This window comes from Ascidiella aspersa, chromosome 1 (assembly GCF_963924565.1).
Source record: "Ascidiella aspersa chromosome 1, kaAscAspe10.2, whole genome shotgun sequence".
Lineage (NCBI taxonomy): Eukaryota > Metazoa > Chordata > Ascidiacea > Phlebobranchia > Ascidiidae > Ascidiella > Ascidiella aspersa.
In genome coordinates this window covers 12,235,004-12,256,339 of record NC_139447.1, presented here as the reverse complement: position 1 = coordinate 12,256,339, position 21,336 = coordinate 12,235,004, and the positions used below count along the sequence as shown (strand labels likewise).

At 37.8% G+C, this 21,336-nt stretch overlaps 2 protein-coding genes and 1 pseudogene across 2 annotated transcripts; 1 reads left to right on the top strand and 2 right to left on the bottom strand.

The window, feature by feature from the left end:
- The first annotated feature begins 32 nt into the window (after positions 1-32).
- LOC146167553 (ARL14 effector protein-like) lies at positions 33-1,942 on the top strand. Its single transcript, XM_083391019.1, has 4 exons — positions 33-320; positions 389-516; positions 676-828; positions 1,021-1,942. The coding sequence occupies exons 1-4, from the start codon at positions 285-287 to the stop codon at positions 1,085-1,087; spliced, it is 384 nt and encodes a 127-aa protein (XP_083247145.1). The 5' UTR covers positions 33-284; the 3' UTR covers positions 1,088-1,942.
- LOC146167552 (transmembrane protein 245-like) lies at positions 1,201-7,841 on the bottom strand. The gene is made up of 2 exons (XM_083386030.1): positions 6,050-7,841; positions 1,201-4,395 (listed from the first exon to the last, which is right to left on the bottom strand). Exons 1-2 carry the CDS (start codon positions 7,799-7,801, stop codon positions 1,999-2,001), a joined length of 4,149 nt encoding a protein of 1,382 aa, XP_083242156.1. The 5' UTR covers positions 7,802-7,841; the 3' UTR covers positions 1,201-1,998.
- An 11,976-nt stretch (positions 7,842-19,817) lies between these two features.
- On the bottom strand, positions 19,818-20,611 carry LOC146167551 (uncharacterized; annotated as a pseudogene).
- Positions 20,612-21,336: the final 725 nt, after the last annotated feature.

Sequence of the window (21,336 nt, the reverse complement as noted above, 5' to 3'; positions counted from 1 at the left end):
ATTCATGCATGACTTGATTGGTTCACGTGCAAATTTACCCACATGTATTACGCCCAAACGGTTTTACAACAAAGTTTTTAACAAATTCTATGTTAAAAATGTAACAGGTTTTTTTCACACGTGCTCTAAAGGCATGGTTTTATCTTTAATGTTTACAACTTTTTACCAGGCTTGATCACACAACTCTGTGTGAACCGACTTTATGTGAGAAATACATTTAGGTTCACCACAAAACAATCGATACTATTTTTTTTATTTTATTTATACATCTTTGGCGATGTAAAATGGTCGACAAAACCGAAGAACAACTTGACCAGAATGTAAGTTTATTCGTTCACTTCCGGTTTGGCCAATATTTTTTTGGTTTGATTTATTTTTTTTCTTTAAGTTGTATGTTATACGCAACCTGCAATTTCGAAACCCGGGTCCTGCGTTAGATCAGTTCAATCCAGAGCAAAGCCACAGGCAAGAACGTAAACTACAAAGGATGATTCAGCAGGCGTCTAAAGGAAAAGGGTCTGTTCACAGTACTTAATAAAACTGTCTTGGTTATGGTAAAACTTTAAGTTTACTTAGTTAAGAAAAAACAAATCCAGTTTTTATTACAACTTTTTATAATATATTTAAGCTTCATCAGTTTGTTCTATCCCAAACAATTGTATAATATTGTTTAAGAAAAGGAAAAACAGTCTATGATGAAAATGGACTACTGATTGTTGACAAAAGAGATCTCTGTGATTGTTTGCGAGAAAACTGCCCGGGTTGTTTTTATCCATGTGAAAAATGCAGAAGCACCAAGTGTGGAACAGAATGCAGATGCTTACGCAAGTACAAACAAGTTTAAAGTTATTATCTTAATTCCATTTGTGAAATGCTGATTAATATTAAGATTTTTTGTAGAATCATGTTTCTTGACACATCCATTTTTCCCCATAAAGTAAATAAATAAGTAGTATTTTGCATCCATTATACTAATTCTTAGGCAAAATAAGTCCCGACACTTGATCTGTTATTTTTAAGATGGTATTATGAAAGTTTAGAAGTTGAAGGAGGCTCAAGTCGACAGTTTCCTGGAAAGGCAACATGAACATTTATGTCAAGATGTTTTAATATTGTTCTGTTGAAAACATAATGAAGCTTTACCCAGTTATATGTGTGGAACATTACCGTTGGGTAACTAAAGTGATCCTGCAAGAAAATTAACTATGTTCACATGTTTTTATTTTTTATGCATTGCCTGTAAAGTTACACAAATAAAATAAAATCTTTGTAACACTGAAACAATCCACTTAAAAATACCGAGCATGCATCAGGCAGCGGCAACAGAACAAAAATAAATAAAAAAATTTTTTTAATTGTAAAGAACAATTTTTTTATTATTTAATAAATGCAAATTATTAGCTGTTGGCACTGCCTTACAAACACAAACTAAATGTAATGTGCAAAAACAATGTAGTTAAGAATCATTTAAAGTTTTTTTCATGTTTAAAACTAAACTGTTGACTCAACGAACCAAAATACAAAACTTTGACTTTTGTTGTATATCTAAGGTAAAATCAGGAACACGGTCAAGAGTTAACAAAAGTAATGTTCTCTATATCATCAAGCAGCTAAAACATCTCTGACAATAAATAAAGGCATGCACGGATTACTAACACGAACATGTATAAAGCTCCTTGACTCTGTGTGCTGTTTTAACTTAGATCCCATTACATAAAACACATACAGGACTGCAAACTATGTATTGGTGCATGTCAGAGAATATGTTTTTGTATATATTTTATCTATTGTTTGCCAAGTATCGTTTAAAAGTTTATGGTTTTTATTGCAAAATAGAATTACTTTTATGTAATTTTAAGTTTCTATTTCACCTATTTTTTATTTGACCAAATAGTTACTTGAAATCAAATCAAATTGTAGCATTTTAATAAAATAAGACGTATATATCAGAATATCCCTATTATAAAATATATTTTCACACTTAAAACAAATAATATGTTACAATAACTCTCTTGAAGTGGTTGCATTTGTATACAAATTGACAGCGACCAATAAGAAACATAAAATTAGTGGTCCAGTAATAGCACCCTCCAATCCATAGCTGTATAGACCACCAGCAACGGCAAGTCCAGTTATGTAAGGATGACCGCCGCCACTACTTTTAGAAATATCCCTGTAAATTGCTGCATCAACAAACAAAGTTGGGGAAAATTGAAACAGGCATAAGCCAAGTGCCCTTGCAGGAGAACCCTGTAGCAACCAAAGCTCTAGTGCAGATGGTATGCAAACCCAATAGGTGGTAAGCAGTGGTATTACTCCGAACACAGCTGCTAAAATGGTTGGTATGTAAACCAGATTTGATCCAAACAAGCAATGGTTTACCCATGTAAATAAGCCATAAAAGCTGAACATTTTTAAGGATGCCCCGAAGACTCCACTTACAGATTCCTGCATTGCTGTTTCAAAGGGCGTACCAAGAAGAATTGGTTTAACCACTGTTCCGACCACTTCAATTGGTTTGTATTGATCCTTGCTGCTTGATAGGAGATAAAAAAGGGTTGTGAAAAATATTACAAGAGACACAACAAGGTTCAAAACAATAGTGCCGCCACTTAAAATAGTGGTGAAGATTGAGGTAAAGGCAGAAACTACTAGACCAACATTACTTTGAATTATCATCAGCACTGATTCTACGATTTCCATAAGTGAGGAAACATTTTCCTGTAACCATCCAATTACTTCGCTGGCACTTAAGAAGTCAATCATTCCATTAAACAATCCCTTTTCAGTTGAGATTACCTTCATTGAACTTTGCCGTGTAAGTCTTCGAGGCTGTTTTGGAAACCAGGTTTGATAAACTTGGTCCCATAACATCAAAGCTTGCTTCTCAGCACTACTTACATTCGCCCCTGATGCGGAGTTGTGAAGTTTGTGTGAAATCCACTCCCGTCCTTGTACGTAAACCTTGTTAACCAGTGAATCCATCGTCCTTTGCATTGTGTCATTGTCTGGTAGCCAGGCTTTATACTCTGGATGGTTTGCAACTGTTTCGTTCAACACGTTTGAAGCAAGTTGCACAGCAAGAACACTTTCCTGCTGCACCTTTACAGCCATAAACATAGTAAAAAATATGGAAGCAAAGAATATAAAGAGGATAATAAGGATGCTGGTAAAAATCGGCAGGTATGAGAGAATGCTGAGGTGTATCTTACGATCTCCTTTTTTCATTATAGAATAGATTTTTTGAACAACTTCTGGGCAGAGTACTGTTTGATTAGTGTTGTAGAATGCGTAAATCCTATCCTTAATTTCTTCTTTTGTTATGCCAAACAGTTTTTGACATAGAACACCCACCAGTTCTGCAGTTTTTGCATGCAAAATTAGCTTCTTGCACGACCAGAATGTTAGTGGGATGGTCAAAAGGAAAATCACCCATGCATACATCCAGATGACCACCAGGAGAAACATCACAAAGAGAATATTGAAATATGTATCCGATGGCTTTTTTTCATTAATTTTTCTCAGAAGGTTAACACTTGTGGATGCATTTAGTTCGTGGACTCCCGATTCGTTGGCAGTGTCAATGTTTTCTTCCGGCTTGGTACACTCTTCCTCCATAGCATTTCCAAATACGGAGCCAAGAACAGAAAGGCCAATGACTAAGATGATAACTGGTAATTTCAAACTTCCACTATTGCCCACTACAAAGAGCAATGAAACTATCCACATACAACCTATAAGTGGTTTGGGCATCTGCAACTGCATTATCAGAATGGTTGCAAAAAAGGCTACCAGAGCTGTTCCAATTATTATGTAATGATTTTCAAAAAGTTCCAACATTGTGGTTATGACATATAATATATAGGTTAATGAAGTTAAAACTGTTGTGATAAAGAGACTGATCAATTCCAGTTGGTAGAGAGCATACATGGGAAACAAAGTAAGAGTTGCCCCAAGTATAACTTTCCATTTGCTCATAAACCAAACTCCAATCCAATCAGACAAATTTAAAAAGAGGGAAAACGGCAGTATGGCAATGTCCACTAGCAAGATGTGGTTGCTGGCTAACGTTTGTTGCAACCAATTGTGCAAGATCTTGTTCAGTGTGTATTTAAAAGGAAACAAAAAGGAGCCACACAAAACAGCCCACAGAAGAGGTTTGATGAACACTTGCAGCACAAAGTATGTGCTCACGGCGACGCCGCACACTATGCTCAGAAGCAGAATTGATGCAGTAGTATACAAGGCTTGTTTTAGAGGTTTTTCATCTCCAGCAGGAACCAAATGAGTAACGCTATCAATGAACATTGATCGCTGCCTCTGCAACTTTGTTGTTCTAGGTGTTGAAGAAATGCTTGCCATAACTTTTGCAGTTTTATTCAGTACAGCATTTTGCTAAATAAATACACTAGAATTAAAAAGTTGGAGGAGAATAATTAAATATTAACAACATGACCTGAAAATCATCAGGGATGGTTACCTATTAGTTATATGCTATTTAAAGATTACTTAACTGTTGGACGTTTGTGTCTTTGAAAACAAATGTTTATAATAATACCGAGCTTCACTGAAGCAAACAAGTTTATAATGTTACTTTTCATACTAGGAAGTTTGTTAAGTTTCCAAAAAAGATTACAACAACCTGTTAATAAATATACAAACCATTCTATTGTAACAAGCAAAAAAAATAATTAACGCAAAAACTTGATTTGCGTTATGATTTAATATCCAAAAACTGCACGTATAGAGTAGTCAGTTAAATGTTTACGCAATTTTGTTCGTCACAAAATGATGTGCCCCAACCATTTCCTTTATTAGATGTAGATCATCAACAGCTGACTAACGTTTAATATCAGCTCACATCAATCATCTTTATATGTCGCAGTTTTTCATAAAAAACAAACATTTTTCTGCACATCTAACGTTGATTGTTAAAATCAGTTTAAGTTTAGGGAAAACCACCCAAAGTAACAACGTGTTTGCAAAACCATTTTATTTCTCACAACAATAATTAATTTCAGCTTTAAATATGATTTGTCAGTGGATAGAAATTAAGAATAGAGTTCTACGCTCCCAAAAACTGTTTAATTACCTATCATAACCACCCATATCCCCCTAAGCCCAGCAATCGTCATGATGTCTTTTGCCAATTAGTGATTTTGAAATGACATAGGTCCCGGTTAAGTAAATTGTAAAATAACATCAAGTCGAAGTCATGACATAAAAATAGCTACCTTGTCCGACTATGAGCAATAAAAAATGCAACATATGACATGCAAATTGTTTAAGGTGACAAAACACAATGTTTACTAAAAACACTTTAATTTCAACCAAAGTCTTTTGATTTAATGAGTTCAAGTCATATGACCCTAAAAGAATTGAGTCAGTTCATTACAACAATGACCCTTGCAGAGCTGTCTGCATAACTGCTACTCACATTTACCTTAACCCAGTCCAATCCAGCTGTTTAATCCTGGTTCCTGGTGATACATGTATGATATAAATATATTTTTGTTATTATTCAAACAGCTTTTAAGAGGTGCTTGGCTGCCTTTGTCCCTTCAGCCCTCTTTTTTTCTCTGAACACTATTAATTGCATAGTTTTATTAAATGTATAAGTGTGTTTCTTAATTTTATTTTGTTAAATTTGCAGCAAGAAATCGGTGCAAATACAATTAATTAATTATATAGCAACATGGGAATTATCACAGTACGAACATAAACAACACATACGCTTACAGTTACTGACAGTATTTGAACTTTTAGCAAGGAACATCCATCAGAAACAAGGAACAAAAATAAAACCAAAAGACAATGAGTGTGTTAACATTGCTACATTAATGAAAAAGTTAGCAGAAAAAAAGGGTCAAGAATATGCAATTAGATCACCTTTTAAAATTTGCATCTAAAAATTGACTATTACCTATACCAATCTAAAATTTATTGAAACAAAATTGTGTTTCACAACCTCACATCAATTTTAATGTTTATTAATCTTTTAATTAACTATCATGCAATTATTTATTAGTAAGTCTTGTTATTGGGGTAAGCGTGATCTGAGATATTCAAGTACAGCAGCTGGACCTTTTTGCAGGATACTTTGACGTGGTACCCTGAACGTATTTCCATCTAGTATAACTGATCGTAAGTTATCAAGCAAAGCCAATTCTGGGGGTACTTGACTAATACAGTTGTTTTTTAGGGATAAAATAGATAGTGATTTAATTTTTTTAAGATTTTCAGCAGGTATTTTTTCGATTTGATTGCCGTCAGCCAATAGGTTCTCAATGCTCGGTATATCAAACAGGCAAAAAGGAAGTTCTCTTAATTTGTTGCTGGAAATGTTAATCTCCATTAGGGTTTGGAGCTGGTTCATTTCTTGTGGTAGATTGGTGAGGCAGTTTGTACTCACATCAAGAAAAGATAACATCGGAAGTAGGCCAATTGATCCTGGCAATTCTTTTATCTTGTTGCAGGATAAATTAAGACTTGTCAAACTTTTAGAGTAACTCTGCAGTGACACAGGATATACCTCAATGGTACAATACGAGATGTTGATCTCCTTTAAATCCTCTTCTGAAAACTCTTGTAAACTTTCCAATACAGACACTTTGTTTTGTTTAGATAGGTTAAGCTTGCCAGTATTTCCTACAGCAGACTTTCTTGACAGGTCTGAACTGAAAGCTGATTCTGGTAGTGCTGATGTCATTTTTTCTGTTGTTACTGATGGAGCAGTAACAACACGTGATTGTAAATATTTTAAAACTGCTTGTGTCCCCCTGCTTATTATGTCCCTGCGTATGCTGCGAAGAGGATTCCCATCCAACACAACGACTTTCAGATTTGCCATATTTCCCATTTCAGGTGGTAGGTTTGAAATGTTATTGTTGCCAATATCCAATCTTTGAAGGTTTGATAAGCCTACAATGCTCTCCGGGACTATTGATATTTTGTTGTCTCTCAATTCAAGTATAGAAAGTGAGATTGGTAGGTGCTGTGGAACTTTTGTTATCCTGTTGTTTCCCACATATATCTCCTTAAGTGAGTTACAGTTTGTCAGTTCTGGCAAGTTTGTAATTGTGTTGTTGCGAACATACAACTGCTCAAGTTGTTTTAAACTACTTATATCATCAGGAAAATCTGTAAACTTGTTATTACTAAGATCCAGAAAACGCAGCGAAGAAAAGCATGACACTTGAACGTGTTTCAATTTATTGTCAGACAAATTCAGTGAAGATAGATTCATGTCATTTAGGAGGGGAATAGACTCCAAGCTATTATGCGACAAATCAAGTTTTTCACATTTCTTTATGTCACCAAGACTTTGTGGCAAATCACACAAGTTATTGTGCTGAAGAAGAAGAACCAAGAGATTCACACAATTACCAAGATCTGGAATTGCTTTCAGTTTGTTGTGGCTTGCATCTAATTTTTCTAAGAAAAGAAGTTCAGAAAGTGTGGATGGCAAAGACTCCAGTTCATTATCATGTAAATCCAGAACTTTGAGTGCACTTAGGATGCCAATGTCATCCGACAATTGCTTTAGTTGATTGGATGACAGTATTAGTTTGGTCAAAATAACTTGTTCCCACCACTTTTCGTTTGACTCCAATGAGGCGTCTTTGTCTTCGGGTGGTGTATTGATGTGCCAAACTTCTGAAGGAATAGTTGTTAGGCCTCTGTTGGCCAGATTTAATTGACCGCTTTTACGAGCTTGTTTAAGCAAGGCTGGCCTGACTGTCCCAGGTGGGTCCACTGCAACAGCAGCAGCAGCAAAACGTTTCTTTCTTGCTGCACTCATTTCATTATTTATTTCACAGAAACAATTTATTTATACTAAAAACACAGCTAATAAACATATATTTTCTCAAAATAGATTTTAAAAATCAAAATGTTCCTCACTTTTATTACTAAGTTTGGGTAGTGACTGACATAACATGCAGCGTTTCTTGGGGGCAGGATTTCTGTTGTTAAAAAACGTACTAAGCTCAATGTTTTTTTTTATTTAAAACAAAAATGAGTATACCCCTAGCATAGGTGTAGTCACAAGCTACCAGATAAAAACATACCACACAACACATAATGCATTTGTAACTAAATTTTGTTAGTTATCTTATTTGCACAAAACTCTGGTGTGCTTGTTAACAATACACTACTACACACCTCCCAAACTGTAAAGTATGGCAGATCTTAACAAGATCTTGCAGACGTAAAAATGAGGGTGAATAGGTGCAACTTAGGTAACAAGTGGAAAAACCACATGCATATTCATTATTTAGGGGTGCAGCCCGTACAGGTCTGGTAAAAAAATCTGTGCACTTGCCATACTTTCCATAGTGGCACACCTCGCCTGGTGAACAATTCAGTCATTCCCAAATATTCATACCCCTAACTATTAGTATAGAAATTTAAATTTTTCAAATTGAGTTTTCGATAAAAGGGGAGGCTGCAGCGTGCCAATGAGGCCAATAATACATTCAAATCGTTATTAAATTTTTTTACAAAAAGGCCCAATAATTTTGATGTAAGTATTGGGGCAAGAATGTAATGTTTGTTTTTTAGAACTATTCAAGCAAAATTTGTACAGTCCCAGTCTATCTTTCATGTCACTTCATGCCATGATCTCGGGACGTGCAGAACCAATTTTTGAGGTTATTTATTTTGCACACGTAATGTTGGAAGTCCAACCACAATTTAGCATATTTAGGAAGTTAAGGTGTGCAATATACCACTGTGTGTGCACACAAATTTCTTTAGAAAAAAACTGGTGTGCACCTGACACAGAATGCAGATGGGTACAGTCTTATCCCTCAAATGTCTATAATGCAATTTATTAAAAAAAAGCCCACAATGCAATGATTTAATTTAGAATTCAGTAGATCACCCTGTCTAACTAAGGGATTAAATCTTGAGAATAAAATTTATGAAAAATGACTTATAATAAAAGGATATACTATTTGATGAAAAATCAGGGTATACAATCTACAAATAATTTCGGGTTAGAGTGTCGGACTGTCGGTTAGTGTTTAGGGTGGGCCAAGTATTATTATTATTTAATAATATTGCTCAACCCAAATCAATTTTTCTGTGGTAGGATTCTAGACCAGCGCCAACGTATGCGATTGATTATTCTTTAGAAATCCTGTACACTACAGAAAGCCAAATAAACCAATCATGTTAATAAAGACAGACTTTTGGAAATTGGGTTAAAAAGCCATGCCAGGGAAGGGACCTCAGTCACCTCACACAAGCAATTTTACCATTCAGGCGTTAGGAAAAAGTTCTGAAATGGATGACACAGATTACAGCAGGAGTGTCCAACACGCGGCATATGTGCCACATTTATCACTAATAAAAAATGGCATGCAAGACATAGGCGTAGCCAGTGGCCATGACCCCCAAAATTTATAAATATTTTACTCTTAATAATTTGTGTTGTAGCATGTATTAGCAGTACCACAACAGTCGATCACAGGCATGCCACACCTTCAATTGTTATGCATTGTTACGTCACAAACGATGTACTTAATATAACGTTTGCTTGTAGTTTTACTACTTTTAGACAGTTTTTGCTCTTTGACTGTTTTTTGAGTATTGCGTTTAACATTCAGTCAGTTGCTGCTCGAAACGGTTTGCTAGCATTGTTATTTGTGTTCGTTACGGCGGTTAATACAATGACAAAAGCTAAACTAAAAAATCCATTTTGGCCTCCCCAAAATTTTCGGCTGGCTACGCCACTGACGCAGGATCCCCCCCAAAATGCTAAATTTGTTGTCAAAAATGCTAATTTGTTATTCAGCCATTTGCCATTGTTTATTCACAATACAAAACAATCGCGGAAATCACGATAACTAACAGTTACTTTACTTCTGATATACTGTATCGTGGAGGCTAACATTCACATAATTATAGAGCTTGGTGTGAAGAAGTAATTATCAGCTCACCGACGGACACTTTGTCGTGGACCATTTTGCTTAATTGCTAACGGGCCGGGTGGGGTGTATATGCATTAGGCAGTAAAGGGTATTTCACAGCTTAAGGCAAATGATGAAATGGTTTGCTTGATTAAATAATTAAATGTTTTTCATGTGTAAACAAACGATTTTATTTTTTGTAAAAAAACGCTTTTAAGTTTAAAACTAATTAGTTGCGAAACTTTGGCACTAGACAAAATTATAAGATAAAAATTGGCACGCCGGCATGTTTGAGTTGGACACCGCTGGGTTACAAGATTACAGAGCATATACAAAATACCAAACTTTGTCAAAACATGACATCATAACACTAGTCATTGTTTCATTTCGAATAGGATGGTTCTAACACTAGAGGCGTTGTACGAGTTAAACGAACAGCTGTCGCGAGCTCGTTTCTGTTTTCTATGTTTGTTTTTAATGATCAAGTCCAAAGTCTCTATAGAAATCATAATTTCTATGGACTAGTCTATAAAACACTAGAGTATATCTGTGCTTTAAATTCTGAAAATCTCGAAATTCATAAAGTTAAGTGGGCTGGCCTTTGGCCCAACCTGTCGCTCTTGATAGTTGCTATTTTTTATTCTCGTCCGTCTTTCTATTTTGTTGTTTCAGCGTAATAAAAAAAATAAAAAAACTCGTTTCTGTTACCAGGGTTGTCCGTTGTTGTTCTATTATTATGTGATTTCGCGCTTTGTTGTCGTTGAATCTTTTGTGAGGCTAATTCAGTGGCCGGCAAACTGTGGGCCGCGGCTCTATTGTGGGCAGCAGAGCCTTTTTTAGACGGTTATGAATAGCTTTTAGTGTTATCATGTCGTTGTGGCCACCATGATAGCTGTGGCGTACATTCATTGCACTTTAAGTTGGTAGAATTTTCATGTCTCAGCGTGGTTGAGACCCACGTGCCAAATGCGGTTCTCGAGAGCCTGTCGAACTATATGTTTTGCCAATTTTAACTACCCATATAGCTAGGCTTGCCATTTTTTAGAAACGTAAATCCGGGACGCATATCGAAAACTGCAAAAAAAACTAAATGAAGACCCTAATACACAAGATTTAAAGCAGGTACTTAACGGGGTTGCGGTTGTTTTATATTTTGTCAGGAGGTATTTTTCAGGGCCCAATTTTTAAGGGTGGTTTGTCTAAGTAATTTAAATTGTAACCGAAAGTAATGTTCTGTATTGTGTATAAAATGAGTCGAGTGAATACTTTCTACAATTGAAGTAGGATGCGGCCCTCGTGAAAACAGCAACAATATTAGGCCGTACATGTTGGCAAAGGCGCTGGGAACATGACAAATTCGTATTCCTGGACTAAATCATTCTCAAGCATAATTAAGTTAAAACAATTTAGGATTCCATCAAGCTGGCCTCGAGCCGCGTGTTATTGCCGATGATTTAAAAAGGTAATTCACCATTTTATTAAGTAATGTTACGGATAGCGTAATATCCTGGCTTGAGTGCTAAATAGTGTGTAACGTCGTAAACATTTTAATTTTTTCTAAATAAAACATTTTAGGAACACTAAACACGGATCTGTTCATTATCTTCAGTAGAAAGAGAGTGGCCCAAATAATAGATAAAAGATTCATTCTTTTATTAGCAAACGTTTCGGCAATTTCTTTTGCCATCATCAGTGCAGTAAGTGAGGCTAAGATACTGCACTGAAGATGGCAAAAGAAATTGCCGAAACGTTTGCTAATAAAAGAAATGAAATCTTTTTTATCTTTTATCTATTATTTGGGCCACTCTCTTTCTACTGAAGATAAAAAACATTTTAATTTCTACAGTCGTTAATTGTTATATACAGCATATATGTTGGTCGTCCTTTGACTATTTTTTGGCTTATTCTGCCTGAAATGGGTTAACTAAATGATTCCCCACAAATTAAGTTACATTCTTTAGCCTGTGTGAAAGCAGCATTTAATCGGATGGCGTGTCAATAAATTATCGCTGTTGTCTGCGTGACTGTGAAACATCTAATTGTTCGTCTTCGCAAACTAAAATTTTACATTTTGTTGAAACAAAATTGCAAATAATGTGTTCTTATTGCATTGAAACGACTAAATACCCAACGGCTAAGCACGTCAAACATCTTTTACGTAACGAAAACAAGTGACATATATCGATAGGGAACCACTCACTAACGTATAACCTTAAGTTGTATAGCAGCCATTGTTTACATGGCGTGATATTCAGCAAATACGTAATCCTGGTGTCATACTGCCTCCAACGAAAGTAAAATCTCGTTTAAATCTGAAAATTGGTTACGATTAAAAGCGCCGCATTAAATGCGAACTCTATCTAAATTTGGCACGGTAACATACTTCAAGAAGTTCTTAAACCTAAAAGTAATTAATTTAAATTAAGGCAATATACCTAATTTGATTTTTATTTCCTCGCAGGTAATTGCGATTAAAGTTTTTTATACAGCACAACAAAGTGTAACCAAAAAGCAATTTTTAAAGAAACAGATTCAATTCTTCGTCTTGTGTGATTAAATTACTATCTTTACAGTTTTTTTTTTTCATACATGCAACAAAGTATGTAACCAAAAAGCAATTTTGTAACCACTTACAAACGTAAAACCTTTAAACCGAGACGTAATCTCTGTACCATATTGCGTCCAACATAAGTAAAATCTCGATTGAAACTAAAAATTGGTTAGCATTAAAACCGCCCCATTAAATGCGAAATTTTGCGAACTCTACCTAAATTTTGCGCGGTAACAGACATCAAGAAGTTTTTAAACATATAAGTCTTAAGTTGGAAACATTAAAACTTCTTTCTATTAAAGCAATCATTGTGTTATGACTTCAATTTAATTAGTAATGCTGAAAACCTGCGACATTTATCGATCTAGAATTACTAACAAACCTTAAACTTTAAGTTGTAACAGCAATTGTTTAGACATGCGTAATATGCAAGCAATAATACCGGCACCAAACTGCGTCATACGTGAAAACAATCCTTAAAAATAAAAATTGCTTAACGGTAACCGGTTTGCGACGGCGCTCGCTTACCTCCTTCAAAAAGTTATCTCCCAGCACCCGCCAGATAATATTCATTTAATTTTTTTACTCACCACACACAAAAAAGGACCTAGCCCCAGCAACCTCACCCCCAGAAAAATAGTTCTTAACACCCGCTGGAAAAATTAATTTATGTTAAAAAAAAAATTCTTGACAGCCTTACCAACCAAAAATGAAAAATAAGAAGTATTACTTTTATAGTTTTGAGAAATAATTGCTAAAAGGCTAACTCAAGAATTTTTACATTTTTAATTTTTTTTTTTTGGTAAATCTCAAATTGAAAAATGCGGGACAAATTGATTAACCGGCCGGGACACCGGGACAAGGCCTTAAAACCGGTACTGTCCCGGCTGAACCGGGACGTATGGCAAGCCTACATATAGCCCATGCTTGTTTGCTTTTTTTCGCGCTTCGCGCGTATACGTTTCGTTTCAGAGTATGTTGTATTTTACATTATGGCATGGCAGTGTTTTAGCCATCAAGGCGCCGTGTAATATTTAACCTTAAAAACAAATATCTGAATGATATTATTTCAAAACCTGTTCATAAAGTTTCGGTTCGGATACAATATAAGTTGCGTTAAATCTAATAATGTGATAAACTTTGAATTGTAAGACATTTAATCTTAGTTACGTGACGTATTTAAAAACCAGCAACTCATTATTGAAATATCTCAAAATTTAAAAAAATCCACGTTTTATTTAATCAATATTCATATTTTTTCATAAAATTTCAAACATGGCGTAACTTGAATCTGTAAAATACAAGTTGTGATGTCATGCTGGAGTGAACAGTTTTTGTTTAAAGCATGCAGTGATTCCCAAACTGTGTGCCGCGGCACACTAGTGTGCCTCGAGAGATTATTAAGTGTGCCGCGAAACTTTTTTTGTAATTTGGCAAAATAAGTTATTTGTATTACTAAATGGATACAGGCAAACATTTTAGACTTAAATATACGCACTATCCATTACAAATTAATCATATTGAGACATTTACATATGGTTTGTCGCGTGTTAAGGACCATTGGTAAAATTACTCTACTGTTGTTCTGTTAAAAATGTGCGCGAAATATTTAAGATATTTTTTAGTGTGCCGCGAGAAAAAAGTTTTAAGTATGGGAACCACTGGTTTAAAGGTTCGGGTTCGGTTCGGAAAAAATTACCCAAAACCATAGTTCCAGTTCGGCTCCGGTTCGACTCCCTGGTTTAAATTAATGTATCATTCAGTTTTATTTGCAATTACTTCAATACTGCGAGCAAGAGGTCCTTACTACAAATAGAGTACATGTCTAAAGCATTTGCTACCACTTTGAATCGTAAATAAAATATAATTATACTATATTTGCGGGCAGATAATTGCGGATAAACCTGAAAGAAGCATTTGTACGAACAAATAATACAGTGTTCTGTGGTACTGGTAGGCTACCGCTGTTTTTTTTAATTTTAACTTATAGTGGAAAATGCACGAACAATCTTTTTGTACAGCATTTTCGATTACTATGTTAATTTTTGTTTTTTTTACCCGTTTTAAACACTTTGGCACGAAGTTATACGTTAAATCCCCGTTATTTAAAAACAGTGGATTTAAAAATTAACTATTCTCTTTTATTTCATTTGCTATCACCTAGTCCTAGATCAGAGGTTTTCAACCTATGGGCCATGGCCCAGTTGTGGGCCATGACGCTGTTTTTAGTGGGCCACAGAGCTTTGCATACAGCAAAAAAATCATGTAGGCTAATTATGAACACATAAGAGTCCGACAGACAACCTAATATTATGTTTGTGACATTATTTCTTTTTACAATGTGTTAGGTTTTGTTTGCGAGCAGTAATTCTGCTGGTTTAGGACAGTGCTCTGCAACCGGTGTGCCGCGACATTCCTGTAATTGTGTTAGTTGTGTCCCAGGGTACTTTTTAATCAGTCGCATTGTCGCGAAAAATGTATATCTTAGAAAGGTAGGTATTTTGACCTTATGCAATATTCCAGGTGTAAAAGATTAACCATGCGCTCGAAGCCCATAAAGTATCATTGTAAATATACTATTGGCATTTTGTGATAGTATAATTAGCCTTGGGAGTTGTTTCGAAAAATATCTGAAGCTACAAAATACAGTACAAAGCACCAATGTCCGGTTTTATTTAACAAATGCTATTAAAAGCCCTCTGTTTACCGTTTTCCGTCAGCTATTGCAAGGGAGTACAATTTTTAGGACTTCGACTGAATTCAGAAATTTTTTAGAAAGTCTGTAAAACCGCAAAATCAGAAGATAAAGGAATGTAATACGACTCGCTTCAGAAATTTTCAGAACATCTGTAAAACCGCAAAATCAGAAGATAAAGGAATGTAATACGTAAAATTTTCGGCGCCTTCGGCGCATTTTATTATTAACTGCTCCTTTTTCTATTAGCTGCCCATCATATTTGCTGATGTTGTCGATCAACATATTTCGTAGGTGTGCTGCCTATTGAATGTCGTGTTACGTTGCTATAGTGCGCAAATATGGCTTATTTTTGCTGTAGTGATTCTTAATTGCAGCGTTTTGGTATCTGCATCAATTGAACAGCCACATGTTGCTTGGCTAGGACAGATCTTAGTTGGTGTGTATATGCGTTACTTGTTATGTATTGATCTTGCGTTGACACCCCTTCGTTTTCCTAATATAAAACAGAAAGGTGTGCATCTTTCACGCGCCTGTATATATATTGAGCTACCTGCCTGGGCGGTCCCAAGCCACGCCATTAAGTATCGGGCGACATAACACACTTGAAATAATGTACAAGCTTTATTAATTTACTGTCTTGTTGAAACTTAGTGTTTTATATTGAACGTTGATGGGCCACCGCCATTTTTTTACTAATTAAGTGGGCCATGAAAAAAAAACACTTGCCCCCCTCTGGAATTTCAAAATGCTATTATATTGTTGCTTATAAGTGTAATATATATTACTTATGAAGGTAATGGAAAATTTATAATAATATAACCCGGAAAATTTTCTGCTCTGCGTCCCCTTTCCTTGGTGCCCTAAGCACGTGGAACACTTCTACGGGTTTGTTCAAAATGAAATTTTCATTAGCGTATCTCTGTTTTAATATCGTAGTTATGCCGTGTTTACAACTCGTTTATTTACAATACAAAGTAACAAATCACAAAAGTCGCCGGTTTATCTTTCAAGTACCGATCAGTGGTTTTATCTTTCAAGTACCGATCAATTATATCCTGTACCTCACTCCAGCTCAGTGGGATCTTGCACACCGGCTTTTTGTTGTCTGACGTCATTCTGTCTGTAACGGTCGTGGCTGCACGTAAGCGACCTATGTAGCCTGGCCTACATCACCCGTTGCATGGGTGTTTTTAGTTGGAACGCGTCCCCGCCAGCACTGCCTATATTTGTCACACAGTCTTGAACGGTGACGGTTCTCTGTTAAACAATTAACAGTACGAAAAATCAACATAACGAAATGCCATTATGACGTCATACACGGCTATAGCAGACGAACAAAGGAAATATAGCCACAATAAATGTACGTACCAACTTGTTAGGGATCCAGGATTAACTTGGATATAATCAGTCACGGCTAGATTTCAGTTGCAATTTAAAGTTTGTAATCAATTACTAAACAAATAATAAACGTAATATTATTAACTTCTTACAAATTAAAAGCTTAATACGACTAGTCAATACAACTAACTAGTACAGAAAAACCCAATTTGCAGTTAGCAACTAAAAGTTAAGAACTTGCGCCTTGTGCTTTTTTGCTAGCAACATTAGAGAAACTAGAAGAGAAAAACGGTAACATTGTGACGTCATCAGCATAGAAATTAAATAACGTTTCTCGCTGTAACATTCCCGGCCCCGATGTGCGTATCCGAACTAGAGCACATCTTAACCCAACTACTATACAGCGAGAACAACAAAGAACATGCATATTTACAATTTACATAGCAACGCAGAAATCGCGACGTTACGCAGCGCGAATGAGGCACAATTTTGCAATTGGCCTTTTAAGTGTCCCATTTTTGGTTTTCACCAACACACTCCGAACCGATCCATTTTTGTCGGGATAGGTTTCCACGACTCTCCCAGTGAGCCATTGGCCCCGCGGAACCGAGTTGTCCGCAAGGGGAACGAGATCATCGCGCACGAAGTTGCGCTCCTGGACAGTCCATTTTTGCCGCATTTGCAATGTCGGCAAGTCCTCGGCAACCCATCTCAGCCAGAATTGACTTGCCAGGTATTGCACCTGGCGCCATCGCCGTCTCACGTAGTTGTCCTTCTCATCGAAGACGCCTGGAGGCAGCGTGTCGCAGCGACCGAGCAACACTAAATGATTCGGCGTTAGCGGCTCGTCGCTTTCCGGATCCATTGTGACTGGTGTAAGCAGGCGCGAGTTTAGAATCGCTTTTACTTCCACCATAAACGCGCTAAGAGTCTCATCACTAGGCTGTTGGCCAGCCATTTAAACGTTCAGAATCTTGCGCACTGAGCGAATTTGCCTTTCCCAGACTCCGCCCTCTGAATGCCCATTCGACGTTGCTCTGTCGCAGCAGACCCTCAATTATCTGGGATTGATTCCAGTCCTGCAATGATTTGCGGAGAACGCGCTCGGCCCCCACGAAGTTGGTTCCGTTGTCGCTAAAAATCTTTTGGGGTTTTCCTCGGCGACCGATAAATCTGCGAAGCGCGTCATAAACGAGTCAGTTGTCATTGAGTGTGCGATCTCAACATGCACCGCACGTATCGTTAAGCAAGTAAACAAGCACCCGTAGCGCTTGACTTCGCTACGGCCTTGTTTAACCATGAGCGAACCAAAATGGTCGACGCCCACAAATGACAATGGCGGATGGTTGGGCGTGATGCGCTCACGCGGTAAATCGGCCATCTTCTGTTGTCCGCTGGGCTCATTTCGTAGGCGGCAGAAAATGCATTTTCCAAGCACTCGTCGTACAGCAACTCCTCCGCGAACGACCCAATATCTTTGGCGCAGCAAGTTCCATGTTAGGACCATGCCAGAGTGGTGAACTGTTTGGTGGTGATCCTCAATAATCAAGTCCGTTACGTGGTGTTTGTGTGGCAGTATCACAGGATGCTTCAGATCGTATGACACCGGAGCGTAATTGAGGCGCCCTCCAACGCTCAAAACGCCTTCGACCAACATCGGGTTCAGTTTTTGCAAGGTCATTTTCTTTAGCGCGCGCTTACCAGCGCCGCGCTCCTTTTGACACTGTGACAAAACCCGGATATCTTTTGGGAAGTTTTGTTTTTGCACGTACTTGATCACTGCGAGTTCGGTAGTCTTAAGTTCAGGTACAGTCAACAATGATGCAAACTTCGATTTCTTGTTTCGTATGCAATTTACGAAACGCAACAACCAAGCTACAGCCTTTTTTAACCTCGCCCATCACGAGTAACGATGCAGCAGCGTATCTAAACAGTTGGAATTGTGTGAAACTAAGTGGACTTTCACATCTGACGGCGGCTTCTTCACAAATTCGGCTGGTAGTTCATCGGCGTATAGCGGACTAGACGGCCACTGGGTTTCATCCTGATACAGAAACGGCGGACCTTTGAATCAGCGGCCTCTCTCCATGAGCGCCTTAACACTCAACCCCCGGGACGCGTCATCTGCTGGATTGAGCTTAGTTGGCATGTGTCTCCATTGCAATGGATCCGTACCCTCGCCAATCTTCGTGAGCCAATTTGCTACAAAGGTAGGGAAACGCTTCGTTTTGTTGTTGATGCACCGCAAAACTGACGTTTGAATCGGTCCAAAACAGACTTTTGAATTTTTAGATTCAATTCCTTTCGTAAAACCTGGTCCATTTTCACAGCAAGGGTAGCTGCAGTCAACTCCAGCCTCGGTATTGAAACGGTTTTCAGTGGAGCTAGGCGTGCTTTAGCGAACAGAATAGAGCAGCGTACTCTTTCTTCGTAGTCAACGACTCCTAAATACGACACTGTTCTATAACCGTATGATGAAGCATCTGCGAAATGGTGTAAGTCGTAGCACTTAATTATTTCGACGTCGTTTGGTTTCAAACATCTGCATGGGAATTTGTACGCTGGCTAAATTTGGCAACTCAGAGACCCACTGGTGCCACGCACTAGCAATGTCGTCCGGCACTTCTTCGTCCCATCCCAGCTTTTGCTTACACAGCTCTTGCAGCAACATTCTGGCCTGCAACACAACAGGTGCCACAAATCCCATAGGATCAAACAGGGAACTGGTAACAGACAATATACCCCTTCTCGTGACAGGTTTTTGCTTTAAATTAACTTCAAACTGGAAGGCATCAAACCGAAAATTCCAGCTTACTCCAAGTACTCTTTCCACTTCGGCGTTTAACGGAAACGACGACTTGGCTGTGTCGCCTATTGGAACGGCGTCCAAAATCTCTTCGCAATTGCTTAACCATTTTCGTAAATTAAAACCACTGCGCTGAAGCAATTCGCGGAGTTCTTTGATTAGTTTTGTTGCCTCATTAGGAGTTGCAACAGACTTTAGGCAGTCATCGACATAGAAGTTTTCATGGACTGTTGCAACAGTTTCAGGGGCGAAATCCTTGCTATTATCGTCTGCGGTCCGTCGAAGGCAGAAACTAGCGCAGCATGGCGACGACGTTGCGCCAAACAGGTGAACCAACATTTGGTAGTCAACAGGCTCTTTAGCCGTATCGCCGTCTGGCCACCTAACAAACCGCAAGCAGTTGATGTCCACTGGATCGACCCTCACTTGGTGAAACATTGCTTCTACGTCAGCAACTAATGCAATTTTCTCTTGGCGGAATCTTAGCAGCACACCTACAAGGCTGTTCATTTAATCAGGTCCTTGTAGCAGTTGATCATTCAATGACGTGTTGCGGTACTTTGCAGCGCAATCGAACACTACCCTCACCTTTCCCGGTTTTTGCGGATGGAGAACGGGGTGATGCGGCAGGTACCATACTTGGCCATTCACAGGCTCCTCAACAACACGACGAGCGTAGCCATTGCGCACATACGCTTAAATTGTCTCCTTGTATTTCCTACAAAGGGAGTCGTCTTTGCTCTAACGGCACTTCAGGTATCCTAGTCTTTGCATCGCTTGTATGCGGTTGTTCGGTAGGTTCGGTGAGCCTGCGCGCTCCTTCAGTTTCACAGAGTCATTCATCAGCTTGAGAGCGTACTTGTCGTCCTTAGACATCCCTACGCCGGGACTCAAACTGGAATCCTTGAACTCCGTTTCCCACATCTTTCTTGCTCGTGCAGCAAATCGCATGACAAATTTACGTGGTTGACTTTAACGTGATGTACGCCGAGATCGCTGGACTGAGACGAAGCGGGACCAAATAGTGACCAACCAACCGACTTTATAGCGCTTAGCTCACCTCGTTTCCCTCTTCGATCCTCTTCGACCCAAAACACCTCGGGCACGTCTAAACCAATTAGAAGTAGCACTTTGTCGTTAGATGCTTTCGCAAACTCAATCCCCTTTAAGTGTGACCATTTTTTATCGCATCTGTTGAGCGCAACAGGTAAACTTTCAACTGTAATTACAAAAGGCAAATTGACAGTATTTTCTCCGTCCATGGACTTGACGGCTAGCTTGACGACTACACCGTCCTTTGACATTGACCATAGAAATTAAATAACGTTTCTCGCTGTAACACTGTCGATACCCAACCCATCAAGGGCAGCGGTTTTTTCGTTCACATTTTAAAGACGGAACACATTCAACCGAAGCGCAAAAAGTTCATTTATAAATAGGCTGAATTTGATAAACTTTGTTTGAGAAAGTGCCGCAGTACAAACGACGCGTTTTGTTTGTAAAAATGCCTAAAAAACGAGTGTAACATAGAAAGACTGAAGAGATTATATTTTTTTAGGTTATAGTTATAGGCTAAAATATTCTTTAGCGTTAGGAAGTTTGGTTATACCTTCTATGTTAACCTAGGCTACTATTTTTTAGTAAATTTACCTTTGAAGGTAGAAATCGCCCAACCTAAACTTGTTTGCAAATGACTTGATTTGGGTTTACCGTTTACAGAAATTCCACAAACTTTTATCGAAGGCTTCAACAACCCGCGTGCACCTTAACCTCATCAAATGCAACTTTTATTATTTACACTTTGACCATGATTTTTTACAGTGACGCCCATAATTACGTCATGTGGTATTTCCGCCTTGAAACATTTTTTTGACGAGCGCTTGTTGCCGACAGGATTTGCAAACAGTTTGTTTTTAATAGGACAGCGGCGCTTAAAACATTCTATTTTATTTTGCTTGCTCGCAGACTTTTTATCGATTATAATTTAGAATTGAAAAAACAAAATTAACTTCGAACTTTTGCATCTATA